The following is a 21,501-nucleotide window of genomic DNA, read 5'->3' on the forward strand; positions in this document are numbered from 1 at the left end:
AGTTTTTATTTGAACAAAACCAAAACATATTCAGCTTGTGTAACAGGGCTTATTTTTTATAATTAGTGTAATTCTTTGAAATATGCCCATTAATATTCCGATCGTGTCATCTATTTATTCTTTTCAACCTCAGCCTATCACACGAAATCACCATACTTAATAGTTAGCAAGGGTAAACATTAACATAGTTACGACTTTAAACATGTTCAAATGTTTGCATTCACCTTTAGCTCAGAGCACGGAGTTGCAGAACATATAGGTTCTGGTGTTCTTTAAGGGTACACTTTGTAAATAACATGTTCACCTGGTGATATTAATTAAGCTGGTGATATTGATACTAATGAAAAAATGATCATCTGTGCTTTGAATTATTTAATTTCTTTAATTTACGTAAATTTTTTTTTTTTTTTTACTGCATTTTGATTCTATGTGTGCATATTTTCACGTTGTTACTCCGATTTGGTGCACATATAATGAATATGAATGCCCCTCTAGGGATTTAATAAAGTATTACTGTCGTTGATTCCGGGTTAAACAACGTTTTCAGCTAAAAGCCTTGAAACCATGTGTTGTACTTACACGTCACCAACCTGCCTGGCTTTCTAAAGTGCTGGCATCTAGGGTGAACATGATCACAACAGTACCCAGCATTCCTCAAGCTGGTGACAGCTCATTTTCTCAGCCGCGGCTTTAGACCCAAAAGAGCAGAGGGCCCTGTAATGATCAGCTTTCAGCGCTGGCACTCTACAGCTAAATAAGCCATCAGGCATCATTAGGCCCTGCTGGGGAAAACAATCTTATTATTTCCATTGGTGCTTCCAAACAGGAATCTGTTTGGGAGAAATTCCCCGACACTTTTAATTGTATTCACTGTGAGTGTTAGCGCTCAGTATATCTCAGCAAGTGCCCAATTTTCCCTGTGATGTAGCTGATAATTCATTTCACCCAGAATATCTTGTTGCTTTATCTGGTATGAACTCGCAATCTGTTCTTGTGTTGTTAACTTGTGTTTCCTATGGTTTTTTTTCCCAGCATTCTTTTTTTTGCTTCTCCTTTTCTGCCTGATAAGTTAGTCCCAAGATTGGCAAATACAAGCCATCCTTATATGCAATTTGGTGTTGCAGCAGATGTAAGTTTTCTTGTGCATATGTGAGAGTGAGGGTCGATAGTTCCTTCATCAGCCCTTTTAATAGTCTGATCTAACTTTATTAGGACTTGAGACTGATTCTGTCAGAGAAGACTAAAATCACATACAGTGACGCACAGAAAGACAGACAAAGAAAGAAGACAGTGAAGGATGTGGTGTGTGTTGTTCGATAATGCAGTGGTGTTTGTGTAGGGTGGTGTGGTGTATGTAAATGAGTGTATGGTTGTTGTGTGGTTACATTGTGTGTAACCCCACCAATTCAGGCCAGACCTGAAGCAGTCCAGCATAGATACATAACACTGACCTCCAACACTAGTTCAGTAGAAACTTGTAATTGCAACCACGACTTCAGACTGAATCATAGTTGGCATTGATGTGTTGGGTCAGTGTCAGGCAGAAGACCAGGATTTCCTCTCCAGTGCATCAGGAACCATCCAGCCCAGTAGACTCCCCACCCACAGATACAGGTAAGTGTGGGAGATGGACCTCTACTCCCCAGGCCTGATAGAAAGTTGACCAACAGAGAAACCAGGGAGAACACCAGCCAGCTGGATCACAACACACCTACAGGTATAGGCAGCTCCAACACCGAAGGCAGCTCCAACACCGAAGGCAGCTCCAACAGCGAAGGCAGCTCCAACACCGAAGGCAGCTCCAACACCGAAGGCAGCTCCAACAGCCAACAGCTGGCTGCTGCCCCACAGGGGTCAAGGAAACACAAAGTAAAAAAGAAGGCCCCTGACCCACAGGGTAGAACCCAGGCCCACCAGGCACATTTCATGGGGATCTGGTGTCAGGTGCACAGGAGCCACCCAAGTGCGGCCACAGCATCATTTGGGCTGTTTTCTAATTGTTTTCTGTTTTCTGATTGTTTTCTGTTTTCTCATTGTTTTCTAATTTCCTAATTAGAAAACAATGAGTGGGAATGCTACAAAACCCTGTGAACCAAGTGATTAAGCTGGGTGGATGCATTAAAAGGAGGGCAGGAGTGGATGGGGGTATTTTTCAGTAATCTTTGAAAACCCTCATTTATATATTTTGTTCCAGCTAGTCAACCACACCACGTTTATTTAGGTTTTTGAAAATAACCTAAATCTAAAATGTCACAAAAAAAACAAATTGACCAGATTGCAACATAGAAGACGTCAATCAGTTTTTCAAAAACAACATTTAAACTCTCTGTATAATGTGATATGCAAAATAACTTGGTTGTGTTTCTTTTTTTAGTTTTCCAATTTACTCTGGTAAACACTGAAACAGTACATGAATTGAGTCCACAAAACATCCTGCTAAATATGAGAGCTGTCAACATGAAAGAGTGAAACTGTTCATGTCCAAATGTCATTAAAATTATGTCTATGTAAATATTTTCTTGTTGGCATAATAACAAAACACTTATTAGATGGTATTTATTATTTGTAGGAGAGGACATGCCCTTCCTGTAACTGGGGAATTTCCACATAACCTGTCTGTTCACACCTTTTCTCAGAGGCTTTCAGCCGGGTAGAGGGTGTCGACTGATGGAGGCCATTTGATGTTAACTGTTTCTAAATGCACACCGGCTCTGGATGAAAATTAATTCTGACACACTTGTTATATTTTGAGAGAAACACAGATATCAAAAAGATGTGTGTGGTCTGACACAACCTGTATTTTGGTGGCTAAGGTCTTTCTTAAAAGCAGGAAACTTAGTACATTTGCATAATATACAGAGCTCTGAGATACAGTATGTGTGGTACAAAAATGTTAAAATATGAAAACACTTGGTGATGAGACGGGGAAATGTATAGCTATGAATGGGATAAAAAAGAGAGACAGAGAAAGAGAGTAAGATCTCATTTTAAGTTAGGACTTGATACAAAAGATATTTATCCGAGGAACAAAAATATACAGATACTCTACAATGTATTAACTACTGCTTGAAAATATCAATTCATATTTTTTATCAAAGACATACTGGAAGGGATTTGCATTAAAAGTATAAAGATATTGTCAAACAATTCAAGAAATATGGAGGGATGTCAGTGTGCAAATGGCATGGGTCTCACATGGACACCCATGACCTCCAAACTCGTAGATGGGTCTGCATCAAGAGCTGTCATTCACCAATAGCTGATATAACATATGGGCAAGGGATTGTATTTTAAAACATCTGTCAAGGACTACAAAATTAGAACTACATTCACAAACACTCATTAAACTCAATTATGCACAACGGAAGTCATCTGAGGCATCTGTTATGGATCGTCGGTTCAGTTAAGATCAATTTTAATTTGTCACACGTGGAATGCACAGTGAAATGCTAATGCATCTGTCAGGATGACCATGAAAAAGGAAGACCACAGCTCAACTTCAATAGCAGTGCAAACATGGCAAATGTGCAGAACTGGGAAATAAGTTGTGGTGGGGAATGAACTGATTCTTAGCATCATTTAACAGTCCACTGGTGTAAGGTTTGTAATGGATTCTGTCAGAGCTGCCCATTACCACTGTTCCATTCATAATCTTTATGGGCAGAAGTGAAAAACAGTGTATAGGGTTTCCAGTTTTGTCATTTTAGGACTATATCTTTGTTGCTTTTGCAGATGATGTTGTCTTGTTAGATTTTTTGAGCTAAGACTTCCAGCAGTCACTGGAGTAGTTTCCAGCAGTAAATAAAGCAGCTGGTATAAGAATAAACTCCTCACACCGCACAGGAAGTCTGATGCCACAGTCCTCATTTAGGAAAAGGTTGATTGTCCAGTTAGAGTTGATAAAGAGTTGTTGTGTCAAGTGGAGGTATCTTTGGGTCCTAGAGTGGGTGACTGATAGGTGGAGCAGGAGCAGGATCTGCAGTGATGTGAAGGTTATACTGGTTCATTGTGGTGAACAGACTAAACGAAACCTCTCGATTTCCAAGTCAGTCGATGCTCAACCCTCAGAACTAGGGTTAGGATACCTTCCAAGTGACTGCTAGAGCAGATGTTTTGGACATGCCTTTTCGAGAGCAGACCTCAGTGTCGACTGAGGACTTACTGAAGAGACACTGTGGGGTCATTCAGATGGTTCCCTCAGCTGAGTTCTCTCAAAGAACCAATGAGTCCTGCTCAGTGCTGTTCTCCATCAAGGGGGTGTTACTCTCATACAGGATGCTCACAAGTGAAGACGTTTTTGAACACACTATTATAAATGTGGAAGAACCATGACCATGAGGTGTCTGCTACTTCATATATCTCCTATGATCTTCTTCTTTTCCTTTTGACCGCTCCCTTCAGGTCTCACTACAACACGTCATCCGTCTCCCTCTACCCTTATCCTCTGCATCACCTTCTCTCACACCAACCAACCTCATGTCCTCCATCATTACATCCATACATCTCCTCTTTGGACTTCCTCAAGGCCTCTGTACACATCCAGACCATCTCAGTCTGGCCTCTCTGACATTATCACCAAAATATCTAACATGTACCGTCCCTCTGATGTACTCATTCCTGATTTGCATCTTGTTTTTTCCTCAGTGCCACTGTCTCTAAACCATACAACATTGCTGGTCTCACCACTGTCTTGTACACCTTTCTTTTTATTCTTGCTGATACTGCCCTGCTCTCACTACAGATCACTTTGTCATCTGCAAACATCATGGTTCCTGTCTGACTGCATCTGTCAGTCTGTCCATCACCATAACAAACAAGAAGGGGCTAATGACTGATCCTTGGTGCAGTCCCACCTCCACATTGAACTCCTCTGTCATACCTACGGGACACGTCACCACCGTTTTGCAGCTCCCATACATGCCCTGCACCACTCTAATATACTTCTCTACCACTCCAAACTTCCTCATACAATTCCACAGTTCCTCTCCCTGTCATATACCACCTCTATCTTCACGTAACACCACATTTTGTGTACTCCTGTCTACTGTCTTCTATCCCCTTGGTGTCCCACTTTTTCTTAGTTAACATCTTTCTCTGTATACACTCCTATACCTCCCATTCCATTCCATCACCAAGTCTCCTTATCTACTTTCCTTCCAGACGACACACCAGGTCTCTTCGTCATCACCTGTGTTACCTGCACCAACATGTCCATTGAAGTCTGGGAATACTCTATATAACTTCATCTAACTCATAACAAAACTTCTCCTTCTCTTCCAACTCACAACCTACCTGTGGGGCAGAGCCAGTGACAACATTGAACAACACCGTCAGTTTCCAGCTTTAGACTCATCACTCTATCTGACAGTCTTTTCACTTTCAGAACATTCCTAACAAACTCCTCTTTCAATAGAACTCTTACTTTATTCCTCTTCCCATCTGCACCATGATAGAACAGCTTAAATCCTGCTCTTAAGCTGCTTGCCTAACTTGCAACCATTCCACCTGGTTTCCTGGAAGCACAGTAGATCCACCTTCCTCCTCTGAATCATGTCGACCAACCCCCACCTTTTCCTGTCACAGTTACTACATTCAAAGTCCCTACTCCCAGTCCTAGACTCTTGACGTTCCTCTTTTTTTTCTGTCTATGAACATGTCTACCAGCTCTCCTCCTTCTTTGACTCACAGTAACCAAATTTACTTCAGGCCCCTGCAGGTTAACAGCACTGGCAGCGATCATTAATGCAGGCTTCGAGCGAACAGGTATGGAAATCAGATTTGTGGCTTGCATCATTGTTTGTTTGGTATAAGTTTGACATCAGATGCCATTCCTGACCTCTGCATGTATCTGGGCTTGGGACCAGCACGAGGAAGACACACAAGGTGGCTGGTCCAGAACTGGCAGGAAAGCTCATATTTGTTCACATTTAGGACCACCAATAACACATATCTTCTGTGAATTAACACTTTTTTGTTTGGGTCTGGGATGGCCAGAAGATATTACAGCAGACAGCTCAGCACACACCCCTGGGGGGGTTGTGGTGTTGAGGTTGAAGGGAGATGACACAAGGTGCCCCACTGGTATCACCTGTGGTCTATCAGTCAGAAAACTGATGTATGTCCTACACAAGGAGGTTGTCCCTCAATTTAGTGGCCAGCTCGGAGGGGACTATTGTGTTAAAAACTGAGCTGTAATCAATAAACAGCATTTCCCCTGGTGGAGTCATGGAAACAGTGGAAACAGTGTTTTGTGGTCAGACGAATCATGATTTCAGATCTTGTTTGGACATGTGTGTGATGGACAGAAAGGATCACCCAGACTGCTGGCAGCAACAAGTCCAAAATTCTGTAATGGGAGCATTGATCCAAGAAAACAACAACAACAAAAACAATGACAAAAACAAACAAACATTGCAAAAGCAAACAAACCTTCAAAACTATAATTTTCTTTGTGACTTACATGAATATTTCAACAAGACAATGCAAAGTCACATTCTCCACACATAAAAGAAAGCTGAGGAAGAGTGGACTCCTGGGAAATGTCTTGAGTTAATAAAAAAAAAGTCAATAGTAAATAATAAGTGAAAGTAAATGTTTTGCTATATTGTATTTCAGTTGTTTTTTACTTACTCATATTTTCTTATCATGAAAGCCTGTTATTGCCCTGAGGGAAAAACGATAATAATAATATTATTATTACTATTAATAATAATAATAATAATAATAATAATAATAATAATAATAATAATAATAATAATAATAATAATAATAATAATAATAATAATAATAATAATAATAATAATAATTAAAGCTGCAAGCAGCGATGAACAGGCCCTCGCACCCTTATGCACGTTCAGGCGTGCTGCAGTGGAAGCATTTGTATGACTTGCATGTAGATGTCTTTAGGCCTGGACATTTAGCGGATGACACCACATACGACTCTTTATATCAAACCAAAAGTTATGGCAGAAAGTAGGAACTATCAGATATCGACCAATTAGATGAAGGGGCGGGGCTAATTCAGGCCAATGAAGGTCAAGTACTCAATACCGAGTCCGATGACACCACCCACAAGTCTTTATGTCAAACCATTCAAAAGTTATGGCAGAGAAAAGTATTCTAGGGGGCGCTGTTGAGCCATCTTGCCACGCCCATTAATGCAAACCATGAAATATCAAATTTATCGCCAGGCCTGGCTTGCGTGCAAAATTTGGTGACTTTTGGGGAACTATCAAATGTGGACCAATCAGATGAAGGGGGGCCGCTCTTTTTGGCATCTAGCGTCGCCACGGTAACGCTTTTGAAAGAGAAAAGTAATGCGCGTCGTCGCAGGATGGAGAAGCACATTTTGATGTATAACACACCTGGGTGAAGGTTACGGTTCAGGCTCTGAAGTGGCTGAAGAAATGGCATAATTTTCGCCAAAATGACGACGATTAATTCAGAATGTTCAAAATGGCCGACTTCCTGTTCTTTTTCGGCCATGGCGCCAAGAGACTTTTTCTTTACGTTGCGACATGATACAGGTGTGTACCGATTTTCGTGCATGTACGTCAAACCGTATTGTGGGGCTTGAGGCAAAAACATTTTCTGTCTGAACCAATCAGATGAAGGGTGGGCGCCCTTTTTGGCGTCTAGCGTCGCCACGGTAACGCTTTTGACTGAGAAAAGTAATGCGCGTTGTCGCAGGATAGAGACACACATTTTGATGTATAACACACCTGGGTGCACGTTACATCGGGCCTTAATAATATTAATGTGGCAGGGTGGAGGAGCAGCCACTCAGCTGATTGGGCACACCTGTGCCCAATCAGCCTCTCCACCCTGCCTGCCTTCATAAAGAGCAGCTGCACACCAGCAAGAGGTCTGCTGGGAGAGGGCTCTGCTGAAGGTTCTGCTGGTGCACGTGTGTCTGGGTGAAAGAGGAGTAAATAAACCGTTTCCTGCACGAAACCCTGTGTCCTCTGTCCTGTCTGAGCTTACTGGCGCCCAACGTGGGGCCCGACAGGATGGAGGAGGAATGCGGGGAGCGGACCCTGGAGGCGCTGGCACGGGTGCTGGCAGACCTGGCAGCCCTGTTACAGGGCCAGGGGGAGCAGCAGATCGCAGCGCTGGAGGCGCTGGAGCCGCAGCAACCGGCAGGCCGTGAGGCAGAGGCTGCAGGCCACCAAGTGACGGCTCCTGAGGTGGCCCCAGCGGCGGCGGGACCCGCATTGTGACCCACCCCCGCGTCACGCCGGAGGTTCACCGCGGCAGCGCTGGAGGCGCAGGTGGTGCAGCAGCAGCAGTGGCGCAGCAGCCGGCAAGCGACCTGTGCCCAATCAGCCTCTCCACCCTGCCTGCCTTCATAAAGAGCAGCTGCACACCAGCAAAAGGTCTGCTGGGAGAGGGCTCTGCTGAAGGTTCTGCTGGTGCACGTGTGTCTGGGTGAAAGACGAGTAAATAAACAGTTTCCTGCACGAAACCCTGTGTGCTCTGTCCTGTCGGTCGGCTCCAGTGGCAACGAGCTTGCTACAAATAATAATAATAATAATAATAATTCCCACAAGAAATAGTCACAATAGTCATAGTTAATTCTCTGCATATGTAATCACGGTGGACCTCACTTTGAAGTTGTTTTTCCTTCTCTGAGGTTGAGCGTCAGCACCAAAGTCTTTGTTATTTTTAAACACAGGCACACATGAAGTCACATTTAAATTTGAATTACACAGTTAGGCCTGAGCACACTTATCCCACTCCTCCTCTCAGATCAAAAGGAAAAGCCAATAAAATGCTTTGCTTGCAGCCATCAGCTTTGATGTTGCTCCTCTGCGTGCTCATTTGAGCTCAGAGGAATAAAGTAAGGAGTGGACAGGACCTCTCCTGACATCAAATTGTTTCCAATTTATAATCTTGACAGAGACACGCTGATTGGTGCCACATACTTTTTCAAGAGTGGAAACCTTTTTGTCTTCCATTTTTCTTTGTTTTTTTTTTTTTTTACTCATGTTATTCTAGCATAACAAACTGTCTCTTACTTGTTGCGATTCTAGAAATGTGTCATTATTTTTTGAATGCCAGTAAGAGTGGAATTTGCTGTGTGACGAGTTATAATTACAGTAGTGCGCAGGAGCCTTTGTCTGCTCAGCATCATAAGAAGAGCTCAGTGCCAAGTGGGTGTGAGAACTGTGTAATTATTTGAGTTTCACTGCACCATTATCCTTACAATCAAGTTAGATTTATCAGAATATTTCAATAAAACAATAAAACAGTTTTTCTCTCCAGCTGTTTCAAACACAGTTGCTATTACAGTTAAAGGAAAACAATGCCATATACATGCCCTTTATTGCATGTCCAGTGATTGAATCATAGCTGTTAAATCATCATGATTATCAGTCAATAGACAGTATTCTTCAGTACATAGAGATGATGAGACTGTAACCAAGTTTGTTTGTTATTTGTGGCTGTCTGAGCTTTCTGCAAAGTCTTTAGGGTCGTTAAGGTTGATTATCTAAGAATGTACATGTTTCATATTTGTCTTGTATGTCAATATTGCTGATAAAAGGTGATAGTATAGTTTTCATTATCAGATTTAATCTATTTTGTAATTTTGTTAACAAGAAATCTTGTTAGATATACAGCCAAATAAAGAATAGCATTTTATTTATTTGCTAACTGAGACAGTTCCTTGTCTGGTAAAAATACAAACCACAAATCCTTGATTATATCATCATAAAAGCTGGTAAATGAGCTTATGTGCCAGACCAATGCACCAATGAAACCTTCGCCATGTGCTGTGTGCTCTAAAAGTTCTAATTTATGCACCAAAGTGTTTCGTTTTCAACTCAGTTGCATGATTGCTCACTTAATCACAACAAAAAGAAAGCTCAGCTGAACTCACCTGGAGGAGAGACTCTCGGTGCGACTTGGAAATCAGGACTTGATTGTGTCCAGCAGTCCCTCACGCCTAAAATAAAAAACCCCACACGTACCAAAATGACTGTACATGCCATGAGAGGTAGTACTTCTCCTGCAAATGATTGAGAACAAAGAAGCGGGTGGCCAGTGTTTATTTGTTCAGCGCCAGGATCATAAAGTGGGTTGTATGGTTCACAGAGGGAACACTTCATCTTCTCATCATGCAGCAGAAAGCCATGGCTGCGCTCGCTCCCTCTGTCAAACAGGTCATATCCGTGTCACTTCCACTAACAGCTCCCTTTCTTTGTTTCATTCTTCTTTTCATTGTTTCATTCTTCTTTCTCTCTTCAATTGCACTAACCTTCATCCTCACATTAATTAGCTGTCATTGTTTAAATTATGAAGTCCCCTTTCAAATTTCTGTCCAGCAAATGCACAGTAACTGCTACCGCTGCAGCAACACTAAGTTAATTCTACAATCCTCCCTTTCTTCATAAGTTTTTCTAATATTTGCATTTGAAAAGCATTAAGCCATGCAGTTTTTACTTTTTCACCAAAAATCTGCTATCAGTTTAGGAACTGGAGCACTTGTTTCTTCATATTACATGTTTTATATGCAAGGGGCAACAGTTGCCCTCCGGGGAATATTATTTTGCTTTTTCCAATAAAGTGAAAATAACAGAAACAATCTTATTGACTGGTTTTTTAATACAGGGTGGAACAACAGTGTCCTCCGTGTGCCATTTATGACCACAAATCCTTTATGTAGAGAGAAATCCATGTTTTGCACATCAAACCCTGAACATATTTCTACAGTGTTAATGCCTGTAATTGCTCCAAGTAAAAAATAAAAAATAACAAAAAACATACAGCCTCAATTTTTTGCATGAAATTTGACTTTGCATTTATGTAGAAGCAGGTGAAAAATATGATCTTCATTTTTTTTTTTACTGTTTCCAAATGCAATTAACTCTAGTTACAATCTCCAATATTATATCCATGCTTTACTGTTGACCCTGAAAGTGACTGTTACTGATACATAAATACATATATTGTATACATAAATAGTTAATTTTCAAACAGACACACTGTCTCAGTGAAGTCCATCGATGCTGCACAGGTGTAGATGATGCACAGCTGAGGTCTACGGCAGTTTATGTGGAGGGGATGGAGGGAGTAGGGGGAGAGGGCATGGCCGGGCGGTTTCGGGCACTGTTAGCAGGAGGTGAAAGTTTTCCAGAAGAAGTTTTTACAGGGGGCTTTGCGATCGCGCTGAGGCAGCGATAGCCTGTTATAGACAGCCCTCTCCTCCAGGCGAGACTCCAGCGGCTCCTCGAAATCCACAGGTGCCGCTTCCCCTGGCAGCATGTTGGTGTCCAGAGCTCCGTCCAACAAGCCCGACACCAGCTTTAGGATCAGCTCCTTCCGCTCTTTGCTCAACTCCTGACCAAAAACACACAGAAGGAGAAAACATATGAAAACACTAAATTTTCACTTAACTCTGAAGCATCTTTTCAAATACAACTTTCAAATGCATCTTTTATCACACAGTTATCATAAGTTCACTCTTTTTTTCCCCCTTAAAATTTTAAATCAATAACAGTACAATTTCTCAGACTTTTCAATGACCTCAGTTTAAAATGAGAAAAAAGATAAATCCTCTTGAATGACGATGGGAAATAATAATTTCCTCACCCTGTTCACATGGATGGGGCTCCTATCGTCCACAGGAAGCACGGCAGCTGCTCTAACACTGAACAGAACCCCCATGAGAGCAGCTAACACCACCAGGAGCTGCATGCTGAGACAGGAGAGCAGTACCAGAGCTACAGGAACAGGAGCCTCACAAAGCAGGAGTGTGTGGATCTGTGTGTGTGTATGCGTGTGTGTGTGTATGCGTGTATGTGTGTGTGTGTGTGTGTGTGTGTCTGTCTGTCTGAGCGAGAGAGTCTCAGATCAGTCAGAAGTCCGGAGGAGAGAGCTGAAGAAAGTACAGTGCAGATGGAGGCAGCGGCTCATCAGATCTGGAAACCACAGATGGTTCTTCTGCTCTACCTCTAAAGTCCCTCACCCTTTTATACACCTCTCCCCTCCTCCTCTTGTGTCCGCTACTGACGTAGAGGGTGGTGGGTGTATGACGGAGGGTGTGTAACTGCATGCCGTTGGGGGTGTGAGTACGTGAGCATGAAAGAGGACGGGAGATGAAGGGGTCAGGATGCAACAAATAAACCCTTTTAAAAGTTTAACCTTTTTTTTTTTTACAAATTGTGAGGTTCTTGCGTTTATGTGATTCACCAGAAAGGAACATCTGCGGGGAGCAACGACGTCATAAGGCCACTCTATAACCAGTTTTTGATGCCAACAACCATTTCAAACCACTCGGACCATCAGGCGGATGGAGAATGGCTCCACTAATCAACCTGTGTGATATCACAGGTTTAACTTTAAGGGTCCTCAACAATCTTAATAAAAACTGTCCCTTTCCCCTTTAGAACCAAAGGAGTCCAGAAATCAAACTGACCACATCCTCACTTAGCTTTTAATACGTGTTGACACTTGTCTTCAGGCAACATCTGATCTGTGTCACAGAGCTTCTTTGACGCCTGCAGATTACAATCGAACCATCTGACACCCTCTATAACATGGCAAAGAGTCTTCCTCAGGAAGACACTTTGCTTTCATCACAAATGGAGTTGAGTATACATAACTGTTTTAATGAAAATAAAGACTTCCTAACTGGACATTTAGGACTACAGTGGAGTGAGAATGATGTTTTTCATTAACATTCTCTTTAAGGTTGAGTATGCTCGAAAAACTGAATAAAACTACTTGTAGAATTTTGTGAAGATAAATATTAATCTACTGTCTTTAACTTTGAACAAGTACTAAAAAACCAAAAGTATTTTCAAATATGGGGATTTTAGTTCAGTATCTTAAAGAGAACAATTCAATCTATAACATGAATATGAACCATACCATAATTTATTATTCAACAATAACAACTGGCCAAAAAAAGGAAAAAGTTAGTAAACAGGTGGATAGTTGTTTAGTTTATACTACTACCGTAGTTACCACATTTTCTACATCCGAGACATTTATAGGAGCGCCCCAGGGCTCACTCCCAGGTCTACTGATTAACTTTTGTTAGGGATTAAAATGACATGAATCAAAGCAGTTTTGAGTGAGAACAAAAACAAAGGTGGTTCCAGTAATATGACACTCATGTCAGCACAGGGGGCAATAGAACAATGTCAAACTAAATAGCTTTTTCAAGCATTTGACAAGATAAAAAAGAAAAAAAAAACCATCAGTGTCATTCCACTGAAGTATTGACACGGACTGGGTCCCTGCAGACAAAACTGAAGTAATTTTAACTTTGTATACAACGTGTATAAAAACTGTTTGTACATGAATCTCACTTCAAGTCCAAACAAGTGGATGACCAATGTGCAGCAAACTATTGTCAACAGATGCAAAAAGGAGTGGAGCTTGTGGCCTCTGCTTCCTGGATCTGAACAAAACTTTATGGCTTTGCACATTTTATCTCTAGAATAAGATAGCATACACTCTATCCTCCTCACATCTTTTTTAAACTCTTAAAGGTTCCTTGAAGCTCTTAAGATTAAAACAAATTGGTCCCAGCTACCAGTACATATTCAGTCTTAAGTATCTTTTTTGGCAAAGGAGTGACTCTGAAGTGCTGTATGCAGGTTCACTGTAGAGAGTATTGTTGGATTAATAAAACATGAGCTGAAGTCGATGAAGAGTGCCATAAAATGGAAATGTGGTTGCGTGCAAAGGCTTAGGCAGCCCGAGTCAAAGTCTCAGTTATTATTACAATAAGAACCAATTTCTAGCTTTATATATTGGTTTCTTTCTTTACCTTTCCATTACTTCCACAATGTGCTGATATTTAAAGCTGTGTAACTCTTTTACCCAGACGAATTAGTAATCTCTTATTGCTAGCTCACTTGCTTTGTGTCTTCACTGTGGTTTCTTGTTTGGGTGTATCAAAAACCTTGTCCTCTATGTACTTTATGGCTTTAATCTAGTGCCACCCCTGTGTGCTACTGGCACTGAAGTGCCACAGTTTGGTTTTGGAGCCATTTTGCTCTGTCCTCAGCTGCACCTCAAGTCCTACCAGGAGCACGTCAGAAGACAGTAGAACAAAAGTAGACCGATGTTCATCACCAAATAGACTGGATCCATATATCTTAGGATTGGAGTGGAAAGTCACACACCACAATGCTTCTGGTGGGACCACTCTCAGTGACTAGAATGGACATTTTTATGGTGGTCGGAGCACAGACTGTAGAAAACAATGGACGAAGCAGTAAATCACGTGACACATTGATTTCTGAAGAGGGGTTTTGAAGCCAGTTTTTATCGTCGTACAGGTTGCAGCAATGTTGCTCAAGAGGCTGAAAGGAACACGTTCACCATATGAGTCAAATTCAAAGTCAAAGTTATCTTGGCCCTTTTGGACTAGTCCTTACTCGGCCCGACTCGGCTCGTCACGCCTCTACCCGTTTTGTCCCCGTTTGTTTTTCCACAGCCAGGGGAGAAGTGGGCAGGTTGGGGTGAAGCTGCTGTGACGTACTCGATTGCGCAACCGCTTTGTTCATGTCGGCGCTGATGAGAAATCAGCTGGAGCCGTGAGCGGCTGAGAGTAAAACAGCCCGTCTACATCCCTTTTTTAATTCTCTCCTCAGCCACCAGGTTTATGAACATCTGCACCTCAGAGTTGGATCACCAAACAGACGTTTTATGCTTTATAATAAAATCGCTGCGAGTCGCGCTCGCGCTGACTCCCGCTTCCTGATTCAAACGTCTGACGGCCCCGCCCCCCGACCAATCAGTGGCACGGAGGGTGGTGACGTCAGAAATAGTCCCGGCTCAGCCCGGATAGAACCTCGCCAGAATGGTTACAGAAATAGTATCGGCTTGGAGCGGCTCTACCCGTCTCAGCCCCGAGTGCAAAAGCGCAAGACGGGGCCGTGGTGGGTAGAACCGAGCTGAGGCGGGACTAGTGGAAAAGGGCCAATAGGCTCCCCAGATCTTTCAGCTTAACCCCGTCGAAATATCTGCACAGCTGCCGTCAGACATTTACAGTGGGATATATACCAACTAACATGTTGACTTGGCAACGGAGTCAAAAATGATTGCGGGGTGTAAAATCAAACGATTGAGACCAAAATGTTGTTTTTTTTTTTTTTTACATGTAAATATGTTTATTTCTGCTCTAAAGTTGGACATTTAAACATGTGTCAGTGGAGATTGACTTGCTTTTGGAGCCTGCTTCTTTCGGTCAGTCAAGGAACTGCAACGAATCTTAGCTCCACATCAAATATAATCAAACTTAATTTATATAGCAATTTATAAGTGCTTTATATAATAAAATCAACACCAACATATACAAAAAATCACACACTCATGGTTAAAAACACACATCTGCTCATTTTCACACACATCCTCACTTTAATTTGTCTTTTTTAAAAGGCTGTTCCACAGATGAGGATGGTAGTAGTGCAACGAGGTCTCGCCAAAAGTTTTTGTTCTAACTTTAGGAACAATTAAAAGGCCGGTACCAGAGGACCTCAGGGTCCGCGAGGGCTCATACTTTAAAAGCAGATCAGACAAATAGGAAGGCCCAAGACCATTAAGACATGTGTAAACTAATAAAAGAACCTTAAAATCAATCCTGAAATGCACAGGGAGCCAGCTGAGCGATTTTAATGTGTGAACATGAGCCTCAACCTGGAAGTTGGATGGTAGGTGCTGGGAGTTAGGGATTAGATGTCTCGCAAGCTATTACCCAGACTGATGCCTGAATGTGGCATCATATTCGACTGAAACTAATATTTTATCAGCTTTAGTGTGCCAAGCAAGTCATTTTAGTTCACAAGCTGCTCTTTGCCCATGAGCCTAACAGCTGTAGAAATGTCCGTGTACTTGAAGTTTGGTTGTTGTTGTTCTTTTACTGTAGACTTCACTTTTTTTTAACCATTTATCTTGCTTCACAATTTTGAGACTATAATTAAGACAACGGTGAAGCACCTTTGTAAAACACCCTACTCTTCTGCATTGTTACTTTAGCTGAATCATTACTTCATCCATTAATGAATAAAATGATCTTCACTGTCACTAGCTGAAAGCAAAATCCAAAGCATGATGGCACCTCCTCCCTGCTTCAAAGCTGGAGGCAGAGAGGGGTTCTTTTCTTTAAGACTTAATAGTTTAATTTTGAAAATGAATTTTGCTCATTGTATAAATTAAAAGTTAAAAAAAATGTTTTAACTCAATTGGACCTCTAGGTTTTTTTTTCTAAAATGTTTCAGACATATTTGGATGTTCATCTGTGAACTGTTACAGTAACAATTGCAGAAAACGTGGCTTCATTGAATCTTCAAAAGCCAAAATACCCCTGAAGACACCACAAGGAGTCTTCCCTTAGAGCTGTTTATTTAGTTATTGTTTTCCAGATCTCAAGTTAATCTTTACAAACTAATGAAAGAAAAGTTGTGAAAATATACTTTGCCTTTCCTATTTTGTGAGCAGCAACTGTCACAATGTATCGTGAACCAAGCGGTTGGTTGCCAAGAAAAGCCCAATTCTTGCATCCTGGTTCAAAAAATCCTGGTATTTTTCAAAACTTTGCAGCTTGTGTAAGCTGGACGATATCAGTTACCGTGAGCTTGCTGTGGCTCTAACAAGCCAATGAGGACTGACGCCTTGTTATTTTGAATGCATGCTCCTGTACGTTACAAGTTTGCAAATTAAAAAAAGTTCAGTTACGAAAGTAATTTTGCTCAAAAACTGACCGTGGAGAGCTGAATACAGCTCTGAGAACAGCTCTGAGCCTTGATTATATTTCTAACTGGGAGGGAATAGTGTTTGAGAAGTTGGCGTCAAAGCTCACAAACTTATCCCTGAAATGGCACAATTAAGAGAGTTTAGCGGATTTGCTCTTGTGCCACTGGCAGGGAACACTGAGTACTTGTATTCCTGTATGCCTCGTTTGACATGTTCAAATTGCTTTTTCATGCTTGCATCACAGTTTTGGTGGGTATTTTCTTCTGATCTGAAGAAGTCCTGGGGCCCAATCCAGAGATGTGCTGAATGCTGAAAAGCTTACAGTATTGTCAATACATTTGAAGAGCCTACAACCACTTGCTGCCTCAAAGGTACATGAAGTGAAAATTGAAAAAGACTTCAAACAGTCAGAACTGTCAGTATGATGAATGTTATAGGCTGCCTCTAAGCCAGCCATGCAAAACATGGGAATCACTGCAGAACACTGAGGTGTTCACATGGTGCTATGTAATGAACGGGTGAATCTGGATGTGTCGATCCTTTTTTGAACAGAACCATAAATGTGGAAGCTTGAGATACGCAAGAACTTCTATGTATTGTTTTCACATTTTTGTTCCTGTAGTACAGATATCCCTGAAGCATAAATATCAAATCAATCCATCCTCCTATCAGTTCCTGCTGCTTCCTACTAATTCTGGAGGTAACCTGGACAGGTCACATCAAATCATATCAGTGCTTTTTCCATGTTCAGAATGTAAGCCAGTAGTGTAGCTGAGGGTAGAGACCAAAAACACACACTTATGACACCAGGAAAAATAATACAGTGCAACTTGGTGACATCTAAAGAGGATAGTGAGTTCTGGTGTTTTCCACAGAAACCGCTATAGCTGATGCAACAGTCGCAACAGCGCTGCAATCAAACCCCCTGACAAAAAGAATGAGAATTTTAATTCAGCCCAGGGGCTTTTCAATCAAATTTAGAAAAGTAAAAAATAAATAATTCAAGTGCATGTTCCTTTTTTTCCCCTTTTGTGCCTGTACGGCAGCTAAACGGGCTCACCCACAGCAGATTCACGGATGCCACCTGGTGGCTGAATGTTGAAACTACATTTCTGAATAACTTATTGCAGCAACAGATGAAAATACTCATCAGTATTTTGGAAAGTGATTTCACAAGTGGTGATTCAGATAAACTTTCAGAGAGATTTGGGATTCTAAAAACAAAAGTTGATTAAAATAAATAAAGGTTCTCCTGTTCCAACATAATCAATGACATAGGCGTATAACTCTTAAGCTATCACTTTATATTGTCTATTAATACCAAAAATATCAAAACATGGCAAAATAAAATTTGTTACCAATTTATTAGTTCATAATTCTTATAAAAACACAAATTAATTGTTTCGGTATAACACCATGGCTCAACAGAGATAATCTTGACTTACATAGTAAATTATTATCATTGTTATTTTACATTAATTCACTAAATTAATCAAAAAGAAACATTAGTTTTCCAAATGAAGAAATATAAATATGCTGCAATATGACTGCAGGCTTACTACCAGTAGACAACACCCAATTGTGTAGTTTATAATTGCATAATGAATTGACGTCCTTAAAAAAAAACGAAATAAACAAAACATCGTGATCTGACAATCTCCATGAATGTACTTGATTTTTACTATTCTTTTTTAAGCAGCCATTTTACATTTTAATACTAATATTAGAGTTTTGTTTCAAAGTCAGTCAAATGTATGTGATCTCAAGTTGATATTAAAAAGGGATCGTACTCCTCTCTTGTGTCGGATACCATCTACGTTAGATACAGACAAGCTTTTCTCTTCCGGAAAACATTAATATCAGGCACTATAAAGTTCATGTGTCTCAGAACGATCAATAACCTGAATGTTTAGTCATGACAAATGGTTACTGTATTTTCCAACGAGCACAGATATAACACAAATATGCAGCAATACATGAATACAGTTTATATACTCTAAAATGTGGGTAACATATTGCATAATATGTAGTTACAGTGAATCAAATAAACAGTACACCCTTTCAGAATGAGGTCAGGATGATGGCAACGCGCTTCCCTCAGCCCCGCTCATCAAACTGCTTTTCCACCAAACGCTGATGAAACATTTACAGAAATAAAAATCTGAATACGTGAGAAACACCAAGAGTGTGTAAGACTGTAGGAGGGAAACACTGACACGAGATTACTACTCAGTTACTTCCCACCGACTGATGTCTCTTGGTGAAGGTGACCTATGCTGAGGAGGTGAGGAAGTTGTAAAAACGAGGTCATTTGTTTCTGTGGTCTGAGGGGGCAGGTAGACGGGTCGAGGAGGAACACGGCGGTCCGTTTCTGGTCACGCTTCGCTGAGAACCTGTCGATGATTAAGAAGACGGTGAGTGGAAAGGAAACACTACCCAAACAAAATACAAAAGTAATCAATACAACTTACCTTCCTCGCAAACTCGGGGAGAACAAATGATGCTTTGTGAACTTCTGCGTTGTAATATTTTAGGTTCATACTTTCCACTTCTTCTTTTGACATTGCGTTCACTGGTTCCCTGAAATTTGTTTCCTGATTTGGAAAATAGAAGAGAACTTCTGTAACCTGATACTCATCAATGATGACAGAGAAACAGTGAACACGTTTAATCAGTGAAGAAAAGTTTCACAATGGGCCATTAACTTGTCCTTGATCCTACAGCTCTGACTGACAACTGGGGGGCGATAGGCACACTTACAGGACTTTTACTACAGAGCATGAATCCAATTTGACCACTGGGATAAGTTGGGATGGTGCTGTAGGCGTAGTCCACCACAGGGAATAGTGTCTTGCAGAAGATCCGCATCTCCTTTATCAACTCCAAATGAAGCCATTGACACTCTCCTGGAAAATTGACAAGAGCAACAGAAAGGCTGTTTTCACCATTTTTCTGCACTCTATTGTCTTATCTTAAGATGATTTGAAGATATAACTGCTTTTAGTTGACCTGAAAAAGATATTCACTGATATTTAACTAGTTAAATGCTAAACTCCAGTTAAAACGTACCTTGGGAGCAAAGGATTCCACCGCTGGTCAATGCTGCCTTCATGAGCTGATAGTAGGACTCCTTGAACAAACTTTCAGCGGGTCCTGCAGCGCAAACATCAAATCAAATCAAACTTTATTTATATAGCACTTCTCATACAAATAATGCAACACAAAGTGCTTAACAAAAAAACAAATAAACATAAAACTTATTAATGCCCTGCCCCCCTCCCCCCTCCCCGCACACACAAGCACACTACAATTCACCTAGGTTATACACACAGACACACGGTGCAGACATGGCTAGGCACAGAGGATCCAGGTGAGGAAACGGTAACAGGGAGCCGTCCACGCCAGGAGGTCTCATAGCCCGCAGCTACAAGGGGGGGGGGGCCCACAGAGACCATCCCGGCCCGGACGGAAAGAGGAGTCCACACCACAGCGGTGAAGCCGTGGTGCAGAGCTCCACAACCATCCAGGCCAGAACCACCCCCAGGACGACACCCCTGCAGGCCAGAGTCACTCCCAGCATGGAGGCTCCTCATGAGGAAACACTGGAGCTAAAAGCTACAAACATCACCAGTCAGAATTCGACTACGCTCTAAAAGATGGAACCGAGAGGCAAAGCAGTATTTGGAGGGTGAACCTACCGACTGGGTCTGAGGAATCAGTTATAATGATATCAAAGGCATCCTGGTTCTGCTTCATGAATTCAAAGCCGTCCCCAACGTGGAGGGTGAGTTTGGGACTGAAAAAGCCTTTGGCCATTCCTGGGAGGAACTTCTTGGATACGTTAATGACATCCTAAAGGGCAGACAACATCAGCATCAGCATCCATGTGACATGGTGTGAGCAGGCCTCTTGCAATTACTACATAAATCATCCGATTGTAATTATTTGAGATGGAAGACTTAAGAACGGGATCATTTGGTTGAATGTTGTGCAATTATAGTTTACAATTAGATGCACAGTGTGACTATCAAACATGTTCAAACAAACACCAGGAGTGTTGGTTCAGATTGGTTCATTCGGAATATTGAGTCATTTACTTTCACTCACGTAACTCCAAAAATCACGTGAGGAATGAGGTCGGCTTGGTTTGAAAGTGGCAAAGCTCCACTCCTTTTGACACATGTGAACGACAAAGTGGCGGCAAAGTATTTAACGTACCACTCTCCCTGGGACTTTAGTTGGAAAATCAGTTTGCCAAATGGACCAGAAACTTTAACAATTTGTGAAGCACATCCGCCAGCAATGTTTCAAAGGGGGCAGTGTGCAAGTGGCTGGTGTGACAACTGAAGATTCAGTCAATCCAACAACGCTGTAAAGGCTGAGCTGCATTCATTACATTTATGAGTCATATTTGATTGGAAAAATATAAGATATTCATTACAATCTTGATCAGAAAAGACACTGTAGTACATGTATGCAGCACACTGGAAGAGAAACGCAGAAGGCCTGATTACTTCATCTCAGCTGCATTACTGATAAATGCCTGAACGGACATCTTAACAGGTAAAAATACCACCCCATTGTTTTATTTTAAAGGAAAGGATTTATTTATTTATTTTGTCTCGGTAAATAAAAAATACTTAAGTAAATTCTCATAAACATGTACTCATTAATAAAGCACTCAAAACATTAAACAAAAAAAAAGTGTTTTGGTAAAGTCAACTGAAGTGGTTTTAAATTCCTCCACTCAGCTCAAAACAATCACATCTTTAGTTGGGAGAGCTCAAGATA

General features: G+C 41.3%; 2 protein-coding genes across 2 annotated transcripts in view; both read right to left on the reverse strand.

The window, feature by feature from the left end:
- Positions 1-10,539: 10,539 nt before the first annotated feature.
- On the reverse strand, positions 10,540-11,933 carry LOC133456512 (somatostatin-1B-like). Its single transcript, XM_061734998.1, has 2 exons — positions 11,593-11,933; positions 10,540-11,340 (listed from the first exon to the last, which is right to left on the reverse strand). The coding sequence occupies exons 1-2, from the start codon at positions 11,695-11,697 to the stop codon at positions 11,113-11,115; spliced, it is 333 nt and encodes a 110-aa protein (XP_061590982.1). The 5' UTR covers positions 11,698-11,933; the 3' UTR covers positions 10,540-11,112.
- Positions 11,934-18,055: 6,122 nt separating this feature from the next.
- srm (spermidine synthase) overlaps positions 18,056-21,501 on the reverse strand; it is a 4,906-nt gene continuing 1,460 nt past the window's right edge. Inside the window, exons 4-8 of the mRNA XM_061734999.1 lie at positions 20,409-20,562; positions 19,780-19,863; positions 19,471-19,616; positions 19,182-19,304; positions 18,056-19,103 (exon numbers count right to left, since the gene is read on the reverse strand). Coding sequence (XP_061590983.1) covers positions 19,086-19,103; positions 19,182-19,304; positions 19,471-19,616; positions 19,780-19,863; positions 20,409-20,562 — 525 coding nt within the window. The 3' untranslated portion in view covers positions 18,056-19,085. The remainder of the gene's footprint in view (positions 19,104-19,181; positions 19,305-19,470; positions 19,617-19,779; positions 19,864-20,408; positions 20,563-21,501) is intronic.

Source organism: Cololabis saira, chromosome 12 (genome assembly GCF_033807715.1).
Source record: "Cololabis saira isolate AMF1-May2022 chromosome 12, fColSai1.1, whole genome shotgun sequence".
Lineage (NCBI taxonomy): Eukaryota > Metazoa > Chordata > Actinopteri > Beloniformes > Belonidae > Cololabis > Cololabis saira.